At 42.6% G+C, this 15,118-nt stretch overlaps 1 protein-coding gene across 1 annotated transcript; it reads left to right on the plus strand.

The window, feature by feature from the left end:
* The first annotated feature begins 330 nt into the window (after positions 1-330).
* On the plus strand, positions 331-15,118 carry LOC117826223. Its single transcript, XM_034702141.1, has 5 exons — positions 331-1,934; positions 3,159-3,352; positions 7,660-7,804; positions 11,148-11,453; positions 14,357-15,118. Exons 1-5 carry the CDS (start codon positions 360-362, stop codon positions 14,513-14,515), a joined length of 2,379 nt encoding a protein of 792 aa, XP_034558032.1. The 5' UTR covers positions 331-359; the 3' UTR covers positions 14,516-15,118.

Below are 15,118 nucleotides of genomic sequence, written 5' to 3' on the forward strand. Positions count from 1 at the left end.
TAAATGGATATTTTTCTTTTCACTGACAGTCTTAATTATACATTCATATTAGCTGTCAAACTGTGGTAAACGTGAAAATAATCTTTGTTTAGCTGATGATGATTCTCGAGGTCACTCTCCTGCAGTCCTAGAATCCACCACAGCACACGGTGTTTGTGTTGCTGGTCCAATATGCAGTCTAATACTGCAGCCTTTTGAGAGGGAACGCGCTTCCAAATTTACTCTCACGCTGCGCTCGCCCCATGTACCTTAAAAAAGCGCGTGCACAGCTGAAGGTCACTTAAACACAAAAGGCTTTCAGCGCTGCGGTCCAATATAGCGCATGCGTGCTGCCGGAGGTCTGCTTCACAGACCGCAATATGGCGAGAATGCCTGCTAGCGGAGACACGGACCAGGAGCAGATGAGCTGCCCTGAGAGGAGCAGAGAGGAGGAGAATGAGGATCAAGATGAAGATGATATCCAGGAGGTCCAGATCACGGGGGAGGAGGAGGACTACGACTCCGACAGAGATGGTGTGGAGCTGGAGTGGGAGTCAGGGAGCACCAGCGCTTCCGCCGCGGAGACACAAGCAGTCGTTATGCGGAGTATGGACCGAGGAGAGCAGGAGGGAGAGGCGGACCCCTTCAGCGGCAGCATCCCCGCTGGATTGGAGTCTCACCTGGAGGGAGACCTCCAGCGGTCAGACCGGAGTAGGCTGAGCGAGAACACCCGCCTTGCCACCCGGTATGCGGTGAGGATCTTCAGGGAGTACCTCAGTGAGAAAGCCCAAAGTCCAGACTTTGAAACTCTGGATAAGGAGGCGCTCTGTGCAGTGCTTCGCTCCTTTTACGCCGAGGCGCGCTCCAAAAGTGGACAGCTGTACAGCAAGTCGTCCCTCATCAGCATACGGAGCTCACTGAACCGGTACCTGAACGAGCCACCCTACTGCCGTACCTTGGACCTCACAAAGGACCCAGAACTGCGCAGCGCCAATCTGACCCTGGCTGCGGTCATACGGAGGCTGGAAGAGCAAGGCGCCGGTCCCGTGGTGCAGAAGCAAGCCATCACGCGCTCGGACCTGCGGAAACTGTACGAGTCCTCTGTGTTTAACACCGACATGCCGTTCGGACTGCTCAATAAAGTCTGGTTCGAGACCTGCATGTATTTCTGCACCAGGGGCCGGGAGAACCAACGGGAGCTGGAGGAGGACTCGTTCGGCCTGGCCGTGGACGAGGACGGCAGAAAGTTTGTTTATTTCAAAGCTCTCGGACCCTACCACAAGTCCCGCTCCACCGCCTGGACCAAGAAGCGTCCGGACGCAGACGAGGACACCTTGCCGCGCATGTACGAGACCGGCACAGAGCAGTGTCCGTACGCCAGCTTCGTCCGGTACGTGTCCAAACGGAACCCGCTCTGCAGGGCGTTCTTCCAGCGGGCCCGGGACCACTGCTGCGCGAGCGACGTGACGTGGTACGAGAACAAAGCCATAGGTAAAAACCTGTTGGGCACGAGGATGCAGATGTTGTCGCGCGCTGCCAAGCTCTCCAAAACCTACACCAACCACTGCATTGGTGCCGTCTCTATAGCAACGCTGAACAGCATCGTGGGCGCCGCGGGCTCCAGACCGACGACGACGCTGTATGTTGCCACGGAAACGGTTAACGGTCACGCGCAGTCCCACCTTCAGCTCTTGATCCCGTGTCACCTGAAGGAGCAGCGAACAGAGAAAGTGACTGTATCATCAACAACACACACACCAGCAAGACCGGCGAGCAGAACCAGCTCCACGGAGGACCCTGGAGCTCCGTGCGCAAAGAAGCTTTGCGTGCGTCCCGGGATACGCGCGGACTCGCCCGTTGAACGGAACGGAAAAGATCCATTGCTTACCAAAACCAAGGAGCCCTATGCCAATGTGAAGCCCCCCGATGGGGGCCTGGTGGCTGGAACCGCACAGGTAACACAAAAAACTGATCTTTATATTACCTTTGGCGTGTTTTACAGCATTTAAAGCAAGTCCTGTACGTCCGAGGCTACTCCTGTGCAGGTTACAAACCGTGCATGGATGTCCACAGTGTTTACAACGAAGTCCAAATAGCCTAGAACATGAATATCAATCTGTTTAAACCCGAAGCCTACCACAAAGCATACATGAATGTAATCCAAGTGTACTCACAGATCAACAGCATGCGCAAAAGAGATGACATACTTCATGAAACCATCGATACTTTCCTGAATTTGTGAGCTGTACAGTCGAGTTTTTGTCACAAATTCTGACCATACTAATGTTTAGAACTTTCAAATAACTTTACCAATACTAATGTTTTTACATTTCACACATTTGAAGTACCCGTATGGCTTACTTTTTAAAAAGAGATTAATAAAACGTGTGCTTTAAATGTTATTTTATTAGAACTTGAAGTGTCACTATACATTTAGTTTATTTTTCACTTTAATAGAACATATTAAAACAGCGCCTTTGTCAAAAGTTGAACTGGTTTTTGATAAGAATCCTGACTGATGACAGTGGTGTACTCAGGCTGTTTGAGGGGCAGGGGCAAGGACTAAAAAAGGGCACCTCCTTTCAAACCCCTAGTACTCAGTTTAGGGTGAATTTAAATGTGTTGAGGCAGCTGTAACAGGAGGGGGGGTGTGGGGGTCCTCCCCCAGAAAACTTTAAGCATCTAACACTTAATTCAATGCATTCTGGTGACTATTAATGTGACCAATGTATAGGAAATTTAATTATGAAAAAGAAAAAAACAAAAGTATTTATTTACTTCTATATCATTGATTATTACATAATTAACATATCATACCATAATTAACTACAAGGGCATCCAGAGGACAATTTTTTTAACCTGTTTTTACATTTAAGGGGCACTCAGAGGGCAGTTTTTTAAAAGTTTTTTTTTTACATTGGTAGGGCATCGAGAGGACACTTTTTGATATTTTAAACATTTAGGGGCAGCCAGTGGGCACTTTTCATGCATTTTCCACTGGAACAGCACCTGAGAAGGCAATTTTTAATGTTTTATCTGTGGAATCCAAGAGGGCACCTTAGCGCGGTTTCTTCTAGGCATGAGGGCAATCACCCCCCCACAGCACTACTATGAATGGTACTATTACTTCAAAACTGATACTACCACTCCTATGTGTCTTTGTGTGATTTGTGTCCTAGGACAGCCATGGCAGCAGCAGCAGCAGTATGTCAAGTCAGCAGCTGGTCTCTGTGTCTCCTGTGTGTCCTCTGGGCCATGTAGGCATCCCCACACCAGCTAAACTCAACAAAACCAATGCACCTGTCCACATTGATGTAGGAGGACACATGTACACCAGCAGCCTGGCCACACTCACAAAGTATCCAGAGTCACGGTGAGAGACACACATCCACTTTGCCACTAGACAAGTGAACTCAGTATAGTGAAAGTTTCAGTCAGAGAGTAGAGGCGGGAAGCCTTTGTGTCCAGTGTGTGCATGACACAGGAAAGAATATTTTGAACATTTTATTGTAACATTGTTAAAAATAAAATGTAAATCTTTTAAAGGTGACATATCATGCCCTTTTTCAACCATTTAATACAGTCCCCGGATGTCTAAATGAAACATCCTGGCCATGTGTCAGTCAAAATATTTCATAAATCAAGCTCCAGAGGAGGTTTTGGACCAGCTCTGAACACCCTCTTTAAAAACACTCCATTTTTGGTGTTTGTCTTTTTAAATCCAAAAGCTCCTTTTCTTTTCTGCGAGACGTTTGTCAAAACATGGCTGCAGGAGACATCATTGTCCGGCTTATATGTTTGAACCGGAGTCAGGTGTAAATGCTGAATTCACACACAAGCTAGTTTGGTTTATTGAAATATCATCAGCCAAACTGTCCAGTGGAAAAGAGACCAAATACAAATAACCATTCTGGTCTACTTTTCCATACCAACATCAGTTCACGACGTGCAGTGAAGTACCAGATTTTTTTACTGTCACCTAAACGCCTCATGTCACGTTTGATTGACAGCTGCACAGAGTGACAGTAAGATCTGACTGCTCAACCAAACAGCAGAGATACGCTTCTCTGTTGATTATTCAAGAATGAGCAGAGACAGACTTTAACTCAGATCTGAGGAAGACGGGAAATAAGGAGACTGACGAACAGGTGGGAGGAGGATCAACGATTAACCGGACTGTAGCCAGCACATTGAATCCACAGCACGCAAGCACAGCATCCATCGGCATTACAGTCAGGCTTTAGGGTATCCCTGAAGGTTGGAGGTGCCAGGTGAGGAGGCAGGTATAATTAGAAAAACTCGCCACGTGACATCACAAGGCGAGTAGATTCTGATGAGAGCGTCTGATTGTGTGCGATCAGACAAAAGTGGACCACTAATTAAGGACTGGGTGGGCTTATTTCACATTTTGTGAGTGAGTTAATACTCCAGACACCCACGGATATGTGCAAAATACTGAAAAAGTAGTTTTTCATGATATGTTTCTTTAAAGTGCCTTATGTAGGGACTGGGACATTATTGCCCTCAGACTTAGTTATCCCCAAAAAAGTCTCTGCAAAGTGGGTCATTTCTAGGGGTAATATTTTTGTAGTGAGGATAGAAGCATTTAACATTTCTTAATAATCAAACATTATTTAAAGCAGCATTTAAGAGGTAGTAGGATATTTTTATTTCTCTTGCATTTTGGCATCACATTGATGGACTCCTGCCTGGTTTTCTACTATAGTGGGAGACACAGAAACAGATGTCTACCAAAAAAATAACACATAGCCCACATGTTGATGCTACAATACTGACCTAGGCCATATTTTGTTTTGGATTTTTGTCCCCCTGACAAAATCTACATGCTAACCTTACATGCTAACTGCTTATGCTGTTGAACTGCAATGTTTGCAAGGGAAATGGCAAGAGCAATGGTGATTTTCAGGGATTCATGCAGGACATTTGAGTTAGCATTAAAGGTAACATATCACACTTTTTTCATCAAAATATATTGGTCTAAGAGGTCCCCAAAACATGTCTTTAAAGTTTATGCTAAAAAAACCCTCTTTGAAATCAGATTTTGGCATGCCTGAAAAGTCCTCTTCTTCAGTCCTCCTCAGAACAGGCTGTTTTCCCTCTGACCACGCCCCCTCAGGAAGTGGATGTGCCCTCGACTGTCCAGCACGTTGATCTAATGTTTACATGTTGGCTGAATATACACGGCTGCTCACAGACTTGCGTTACTTCAACCCTCTGAATCTGATCCAGAATCTGCAGACATGGGGAGTAAAACCGACCTCTGCCAGAAAGGCAGCAGGACCTTTCTGAAGGATTGGTCACAGATTCTGTGTTTCTTGTTGTTTTATTTGTCAGTATGTCGACGTGTGTCTTGGTACACAGCTACGACATGTAGCTATGTGGCTATGCTAACTAGCGCTAGCACTTTTCAATGATAAATAAAAATCATCCACTAGATCTTCAAATCTGCAGACGTGGGGAGTAAAACCGACCTTTGTGTTTATTAAGACAGCCTACAACTAGCATGCCTCCCTCCTAAACTCCTTGTTAGCACACGTGTGCAGGGAATGAAAAACAGAGGAGGGGTTGAGTTGTATTTTATACAGTCTATGGGCTGGCATAACAAAAACACGTAAAACTGAAACGGCTGGTTTCACACACATTTACAGAAAGGTGTAGAAATCAAAACAGGGGCAGAATGGATTTTTTTCATTCTCGGGGGGTTTGTAGACATGCCAGGGAAACATATTTCAGGTAGAGAACCATTAAAAAGTCCATTTTGCATGATATGTCACCTATCAAGGTTTTGAGCCCAGTAAAACCTAGGGATGCACTGAAAATTTGGCCACCGAAAATGTTTTGGCTGAACATGGCCCAAAAGTGCATTTTCGGTTTTCGCCCGAAAGACTTTGATCACAGAAACAACACGGCTGAAACAGAATGTTGTGATGATGCAAGCAAAAACCGCAGCCAGTATGTGCTTGTCTGGATAAGGGCCAACCATAGACTGTATAAAATATGGACGTAGTATCCGTGACGTCACCCATCTGTTCCTGAGAGCTGTTTTGAAGCAAATCGACGGCGGCAGCCATATTGGTAATGCGGAACTCAACTAGGCAGAGTGTGACGTAGTGTGAGTCTCTTAGCCAATGGCTGTGTGTTCCCGACCGGGATTCACGTCAGTCATGTCCTTATTTGGGCAAAACTCTTAATCTTAATATCTTCTTAACCGTCACGTTAGAAAAAAATTCACCCCCCGTACAGTGTATGCCATTAGAGAGATTAGCGTTGTAGGGCCAAGCCGTTTTTTGAACCAGGCTGTAAACATGTTTATTAATGCTGCAAAGATCGTCTGTTTCCCATTCATATCTATGTGGTTTCCGGTGTTTCTGCAGCCAGCCTCAAGCGGATTTTCGATGTATTGCAGTTTATATCACTTCCGCATTGGCTTCATCGTTTGAGACCGGAGTTTGCCGCTTGGGGCCAACATGTCTGCATCAGTTCTTCCTTTAATTCAGCACTAAAGCGTCTTCTAAGCAAAGCTGTTGAGACGGACTACGGAATGAAAACAATGAAAAGTACACTCTGAGTGTCTGTCAGCACACGTTTCACTGAGATCTATTCAGATCCTCTGCACTTCATCGTGACTGTACTTGATCGGCGTTATAAAGATCATTACTTGGACGTGGGAATAAAGCAGCGCATACGAGAAACGATCCAGGCCGAGATGGATGCGGAGAACCCGCTTGCCTTGATTTTACTGAGGGCAGTACACACTACAGTCATAGCCATAAATGCAATGGTACTAATAATTGGCATAATAATTTCTTTCGGTGTTTCAGTGTTTTGGTTTGCGGTTTTCTGCCTTGGTTTCCTCATTTTCGGTTTTCGGTTTCGGCCAAGAATTTTCATTTCGGTGCATCCCTAGTAAAAACAGTATGAGAAGGAGCCAGAGCAGTGAGTTTCTCTTTTTAAAGTACAGATGATAAAATGCAGTACAGATAGCACTTCATCAGGAGGTGGAACTGTCATTTATGCTTTCCTATCAGAGTACATGATCTCAGGGTTACTAGGGATGCTTGAAAGGTGACAATGCAAAGAAAAGAAGTGAGGTCTGAGAGGTTTTCCTGGTAGCTTTAAAAAATGTAGAGACTCTGTTATAAATCATTATTAAGACAGGGTAGATTCAGCACATTCTACATCTAAAAAAATCAAACAGAAAGGACCAGGTTTGCAAGAAAAAGAAGGCGGTTCAAACTGCAAGCCCGAGAAGTGCCTGTGAAACTGGAACAGCTTAAATTTCCTGCCCATGTCAACGGGCAAGACTGTCCACTCAACCCATGGTTGCAGTGCTGCACATCCCGAGTATGAGAGTTGCATAGGTGTTTTCTGAGCTACTCAGTCGTAGTCCCACCTCTGATGCCACCATTTCTACTTTCACAAATATTTGTCATAGTAAAAAACCTGGAAAAAACAGACAAATATTTTTTTGGAATTCATTACAAAAGTTGTAAAATACAACCATAGATGATGGGGAGTGAGATCTAATTTTGTCTTTGATCATGGTCTGAGCATTCAGCTGCTTCAGTGTATTTCTTGCCAGCTGACATGACAGCCGCCTAAACATTTGGCCAGTATTTGATGAAGAGGCCTCACTGTTATTTTTCATTGTTTTGGCAGGATCGGCCATTTGTTTAATGGAACAGAGCCCATAGTGTTGGACAGTCTAAAGCAGCACTACTTCATCGATCGAGATGGCCCTATGTTCCGCTACATACTTAACTTCCTCCGCACTTCAAAACTCCTCATCCCTGATGACTTCAAAGTGAGTGTCTGTCTAGAGCTTTGATCAGGTACTACCACAGTTTATCACAGATGCACTGTCCCAAATCACAGGAAAACAAAAAAAAGGGAAGAAAAAGAGAAATGAAAAGTCAAAGAGGGACCACCAGGCTTGTTATCAGTGCACACTACAAAAGCCAGCATCCTTCGTGGTATGGGAATGCATAAGTGCTCATGGCATGGGTAGCTTACACATCTGAAAAGATACCATCAATGCTAAACAATATATATATGCTAAGCAACACATGCTGCCATCCAGATAATGCCACCGTCAGAGGAGCCCTTTCATAATACAGCCTAGAAACGATACCAAACTACTGTGCACGCATTACAACCACATGGCTCAGTAGTAGAAGAGTCCCGGTACTAAATTGGCCTGCATGCAGTGCTGACTTGTCAACTATTAAACACATTTGGTACATCATGACACAAAAAATACAACAAAGGAGACTGAAAACTGTTGAGCAGCTGAAATATTATATCGGGGAAGAATGGGACAACATTTCCCTTTCAAAACACAGAAACTGGTCTCTGGGGTTCCCAAATGAAGAGGTGATGCGATGGTAAACATGCGCTTGTGTCAACTGTTTTGAAACGGGTTGCTGGCATTTAACTTCAAATAATTTTTTTCAATATTATAATAAAAATGTTGTTTTAAATCCAATATAGGCTTTAAATGATTTGCAGACCATAATAATCGGTTATTATGAACATTTCTCCAAATGTACAAACTTGAGGAATTAGGGTTGTGGGAAGACTGTTTTAAACCAAACACAGTTGTCTTAACCCTTCAAACAGAAATACTGTATATGGGATGAAATTAATTTGAGGTCACATGAAGTATAATATCTGTTTTTGGCTTTCATTGCTAATTCATTGCACATTGCATAGGGAATAAATACATTGTAAAGTTTGGGTATTTATTTGGCTGTCTTGATCAGTCTAGGGAGCCTGGTAGCACTGAAGTTTAATTCAACTGTTCTGTCTCTCAGAAAGAATAAAGATGGGAAAGATGCTCTCAAGGCAAACATTAACAGTTTTGGTCAGAACTTAACAAACAGCAGAAAATCGCCTTTTTTTAAAGAGCAATGGCAGCTTGAGCTTGAGGGAGATCAACAACTATTCTCCAAAGATTTATCAAACATATGCAAAGATGCTACTTCATCCATAAATGTATTCTAAAACTCAAACATAGAAAACCATTTAGACCAGGATTTTTGTTAGACTGCATTTTGCTTATTGTTAAAGGCACTAAAGTTAATACTAAACTATGAAGGGAACAAATGTTCTCCATGAAACTATTTGGTGACATTACTGTTAATACCTTTAATGATGATAAGTCATTACAAAACCTATATTTAAGAATAATGCAAAGATGTAAACATAAAATGCTGAAACTGAAAATCTTATTGTTTTATGAAAAATATATGCTCATGTTAATTTGATGCCAGCAACATATTTCAAATATAGTTGGATAGGTGCATGTTTACCACAGTGTTGGATCCCCTCTCATTTAACAACACTGTAAATGTCTGTGAACCAGGGAGAACAGTGTTGTTTTGTCATTTTGTTCATTTCCTTATGCACCAAAAGTTGTCAAAGGGTGAAAAGTAGGGATTGCAGGGAGGCCACTTTAACACCCAGTCGCTCCTTCTTCAGAGCTAAGCTGTTGAAATACTTGGTTTGGCATTGTCTTGCTGGAATCTGCAAGGTCTTCCCTGAAAAGGCATTGTCTGGATGGTAGCATATATTGATCCAAAGCTTGTACATATTGTTCAGACTTATTTGTGCTGATTTTAGAATGGAGGATGCATTCCATGATTTCCAAAAAGAATGTCAAATTTTGACTCATCAGACCATAGGACAGTTTCAATGTGCCTTAGTACATCTTGAACATGGCTTCCTCTTTGCATGGCCTGCATTTGTGGATGCAGTGACAAACTGTGTTCACAGACAATGGTTTTTGGATCAATCAATCAATCCTTATTTATATAACGCCAAATCACAACAAATGTTATCTCAAGACGCTTTTACAAACAGAACAGGTCTAGACCACTCTATGTTAAATTATGAACAGAGACCCAACATCAAGACCGGATAAGATCCAGTCCCATTTTACAGACAGGACTCAGTCTTATCTCATCTTAATCCACCATAAGTAGAGCACTTTGCAGCATTTAGCAAGTTACAGCGGCAAGGTCAAACTTCCTTTAACAGGCAGAAACCTCCAGCAGGACCAGACTCATGTTAGACAGTCATCTGCCTGGACTGAGTTGGGGTCTGAAAGAGGGATAGAGGAGATGAAAAGAGAGAGAGAGATGATAGTGGTGAGACGGAGAGTATTAGTTGTAGCCGATGGCACGTCCGTATCAGCTGGAGTCTGGAACGTCCACAGCAGCAGGCCACCAGTGATGCAGATGAGTATACAAGACAAGGGACTGGACTCAGGGACTCCAGTAATGTCTTTTGGTTAGTAACTTTAATGGGACAGGGAGAGTTGAAGTAAGTGATGGGGGGATGTGATTTTGAGCCCAGGCAATGATTTTCCCCACAGAGTCATGTCTAATGCTCCCCAAGGGCCACAAGATCACCGCCATCCAGTATTAGTTTTGGCCTTGACCCTTTAGTATGGAGATTTCTCTGGATGTTCTACATCTTATATTGATATTATGTATTGTTGATGATAAAATCCTCAAATGCTGCAATTTTATAGTCAAGGAACATTTTCTGAAATTGCCAAACTATTTCCTCACTGAAATGAGAACCTCTTCCCATCTTTACTTCTGGAAGACTCTGCCTCTCTGGACTCCTTTTTTATACCCAGTCATGCTACAAGCCATTTTTAAATGAACCTCATTTGTTGAGTGATGTTTCTCCAGGCTTTTCCTTTTAATTACTAAACTCATTCACTGTTTCGTTGTCTCCATCCCGACTGTTTGGAAATGTGTTGCTGGCATCAAATTTAAAATGTGCATGTATTTTTCATAAAACAATAAAAACTTTCAATGTCAACATTTGATTTGTTGTTTTGCACTCTTTTCAATTCAATAAAGCCTGATGATTTTGAAACCACCAAATTCTGTTTTTATCAACATTTCACACTGCATCCCACATTTTTGGAATTGGGGTTATACTTCAACTGCAACGTAGTAAATCCGATCATTTCCCAGGGTGGATTCATTTACATAACAAAGAGTATTGGACCTATATGAATGTGAATCTATGATTAGTTCCTGAGCCATTTGTTTCTCCTGTGATGTATAATTTCATGTCTTTGAACTAGTCTCCATGTATACAATGTGTGCTTTCTGTGTGTGTATTTGTAGGAATATTCCCTGCTCTATGAAGAGGCCAGTTTCTTTCAGCTGGCTCCACTGCAGGCCGAGCTGGAGCGCTGGAGGACAGAGAGGGAATGTGGTGGGGTGTGTCTGGAGTGTGAGTGTGTCATGATTCATGTGGCTCCAGAGCTTGGTGAAAGGATCAGTGTGAGCGCCCATCGGGCTGTGATGGAGGAAGTTTTTCCAGAGGTCAGAGACATCATGACAAATACACTTAACACCAGCTGCAACCAGAACTCTACATATATAACCCGGTTCCCTCTCAATGGCTACTGTCACCTCAACTCTGTCCAGGTACAATGAACACACAGAATGAATTACCTAACCTTTCAATACCAATGTTTGGGGGGTCAGACTGGTGTGACTGAATTGTTTGCTTACGGTTAGGTTTTTTTTTTTCAATCAATGTTGTTTAGCATCACTCATAACATCATTTTCTTATGTTATCATCTGTAAGAAAAATCTGTGTAGTGCTAAATCAGAGTAGACCAACCATTTAAAGCTAGGGTTGGTAGTCATGGAAAACTAGCATGAATTTGAATGTAGCATTCTCTCAGGACTACGTCTTTTTTTGGCTTGTCAGAGCCCCCGTGGTGAGAGCTTTTTAGACTCTGATCCGGACTACAGTCCTGGGCAAAGCACCTCATCGGGTCAGAGGGGACAGGCCCGAGGTCGAGCGAGAGGGGCAGTAAATAGAGGCAGGGGAAGCAGAAGCAGGGGAAGCAGAGGCAGGGGAAGCAGGGGAAGCAGAGGCAGGGGAAGCAGAGGAAGCAGAGGCAGGGGAAGCAGGGGAAGCAGAGGCAGGGGAAGCAGGGGAAGCAGAGGCAGGGGAAGCAGAGGCAGGGGAAGCAGAGGCAGGGGAAGCAGAGGCAGGGGAAGCAGAGGCAGGGGAAGCAGGGGAAGCAGAGGCAGGGGAAGCAGAGGAAGCAGAGGCAGGGGAAGCAGAGGCAGGGGAAGCAGAGGCAGGGGAAGCAGAGGCAGGGGATGGGGAGTGAACGCCTGGGGAATGTACGTGCAGGAGGCGGGCAGAACGGCAGGACGGGATTTGATTGGTTTCATCATTTGGCTCCTGATGGCAGGAATTGTTTGGGGTTTTCCCAGGTTTACTCCGGCTGTAGTAAGCAAATCTGCAGTTGGGCTTAATCCTCTGCAATGATCCCACTCAGTGTGTCAGAGAGAACAGATGAGTATTATGGAAAGCCAGGGAACTAGAGTGGAGTTGTTACTGGGCTGATTTCACTTAGGAGCTTTCTCAACCATAGAAGAGCAACAAAAAGGTTTTGAGTTTGCTGAGCAGGTAGTTGTTTTTTCCCTCTTGTAGTGGGGGGGAAAAAATAGTAGGCAGGATGGAAAAGGGATGGGACTAGGTCCTTCGCAGCATGGTAGGCTACAAAGGGTTTTGTGTTTCCAGGTAGAGTCCCTTGTGCTCTACCTTGTATGTTTTGACACAAGTCAATTTAAAATCAGTGTCCTGAGTCTGATACTAAACTCAGGTATACTACACAATGTGTATATTGTTTATTAGCCCTTTTATTATGTAAAATCATAATCACCATATAACTTTCTTGTTTGGATGTACGTAAACTGATGTGTGAATCGTTTCATTATTGTCAGTCAGTCGTCTTCTCACTGTCAGGGGTGCATTACAGAGAAACACAGAACTCCTGAGGACAAACAGAGATAATGTCACAATGTTCACTCCAGTAGGGTGGTGAGGGAGAGAGAAACTAATGGACTACTTCACAGTGACTTGATGTTTCAGGCCAGAGAGGCTGAGTGTGGGATGGATTTCTCCTCAAGAAAATGAAAAATAACCCTAGGCCCCTGGGCATCTGGCTGTTATTGTTAGCAACGCATTTATTCAAAGACACAGAACTGCAGACTATATTCCAGGTTAGCCATGAAGATACACACTTAATGCATCAATCAATGATTGATTCTTCTTTCACTCTGATCTCGCACATTTGAAAAAAAAAACAAATCATTTTGTTAGGTACATTACAATTTCACTTGTGGAGGATATAAAAAACATTGGCTGGGAAGTGCAATGCACATTTACAAAGGATGAAACACTATTACAAAGTTGAAGACAAATTTACATTTTGGAGAACATTTTATTAAAAACAAATTATAAAATGACACTAGCAAAACACTTTAAAGAAGGCCAAACCAATTTATAATTAAGAGAACAAATTTACAAAATCAGAAACACTTTTACAAGCGACGGAACATTTTTACCAGTCCTGATACACATTTATAATCGGCAACGATTTTCAAAATAAAAGACGTCTGTTATATGACAATGTGCAACAGCCAGGGAATTCATATATATTTGACATTAACAACCCTGTTTCCACTTGAATATTTTGATTCAGACTGATAAGAGAACTCCTCAAAACGTGTTCCCACCAATCGCAACTATATCTTATTTAGAATTTCAAAATAAATGTATATGCTGACTTTCCCATGGTTTTTATTTGTCAGGGCTGTGATTAGCAGGAATACCTTTTGAGGTGTTCTCTTAGCAGTCTGAATTAATATATTTTAGTAGAAACAGGGTTGTTTATGTCAAATATATATTAATTTCCTGGCTGTTTTCAAACATTTTCCAATTTCAGAAGTCTTTTATTTTGAAAATGATTGGCACATTCTTTTTCCGTCAGAATCTGCGTTTGCAATTTTGTTTCTGTCTGGTAGAAATGTTCTGTCACTTGTCAAATTGTCTCACGGCTTGTAAAAGTTTTTCTGATTTTGTAAATTTGTTTTCTTAAATGTACTTTTGTTTTGTTTTTTTAAATGTAAATTTGTCACCAACTTTTTAACAGTGTTTCATCCTTTGTAAATTTGCATTGCACTTCCCAGCCACTGTAGTCCACCAAATGAACCTCCATCATTTAAGACTTTCTGTATTGAGGTATAAGAACAGTGACATTAGGACACAGGGGTCTGGCAAATATATATTTTTTGTCCGTTCAGTCTCAGGTGTGACTCATGACATGGTCGTGTCTTACAGAAGGGGAGCACCAATAATTTTCTTATTCTACAAAGTGTCTTGTAATTGAAGTATGAAACCTTTAACCAGATTCATTTTTTGTGCAAGAAGATTCTTAACTCCAGAAATGTCTTCATGTATTGCTCAATGGTCCTTGTCGAATCTCATTATGGTGTTCTTGGTCTTTGTTTGTGTGTGACTGCAGGTGTTGGAGCGGTTACAGCAGAGAGGGTTCGGGATCACAGGCGCATGTGGTGGTGGAGTGGACTCTTCCCAGTTTAGTGAATACATTCTACAGAGAAAGGGAAGAGGCAGTCAAAACCTTCCTACCCTTATTAGGATCAAACAGGAATTCATGGACTGAACACTGAGGAGATCAAGGATCAATCCGTTCCTCTTTTTAGGCACATATCAGTCACTATTCTGTGCAATGTTTTGGAAAGACTTGTAGAAACAAGAACAGCTTCACCTCAGCATGAAAGAAGTCACACACCAGTCATAAATGCAAGGAGTCTCTTCAGCTGCATTGACAGCCTGCAGAATGTGGGAGATGTCTTTTCTGTGATACTCGTCTTGCAGTTGCAACATTCTCTTCAGACAACATGTGATCCAAGTACAAAAAAATATTTCAGGGATTTATGGAGAATGCTTCGAAATGTTTTCCTAATTTTGAGGCAAACTTGCATTAGCATTCCTGCTAATAGTAAATGGAGGCTAATACTTAATAATGTGCAGTATGATTACATTCTTTTTATCATGGAACATGTAATGCAATACTGTGATGAAGTAATATCGTATATACATTTCCAGGAAATGTTATCAAGGAACTATTACTAGATAACACTTTTAAGATGTGAAGTCTTTTTTTGCTAAACCATTGAAATTAAAACATGATATCTTAAGATGCTTCATGTCAATGATAAAATAAACTTGTAAATTGTTACTTCCATGAAACAGTGATGTTCGC

Source organism: Notolabrus celidotus, chromosome 2 (genome assembly GCF_009762535.1).
Source record: "Notolabrus celidotus isolate fNotCel1 chromosome 2, fNotCel1.pri, whole genome shotgun sequence".
NCBI classification, from domain to species: Eukaryota; Metazoa; Chordata; class Actinopteri; order Labriformes; family Labridae; genus Notolabrus; species Notolabrus celidotus.

What these genes read in the sequence shown, in the direction of transcription:
- LOC117826223 (XM_034702141.1), top strand. Translation starts at nt 360, where the DNA reads ATGGCGAGAATGCCTGCTAGCGGAGACACGGACCAGGAGCAGATGAGC. An exon ending in ACAAAGTATCCAGAGTCACG is followed by an intron (nt 3,353 to 7,659) that starts GTGAGAGACACA and finishes TTGTTTTGGCAG; the next exon opens with GATCGGCCATTTGTTTAATG. An exon ending in TCATCCCTGATGACTTCAAA is followed by an intron (nt 7,805 to 11,147) that starts GTGAGTGTCTGT and finishes GTGTATTTGTAG; the next exon opens with GAATATTCCCTGCTCTATGA.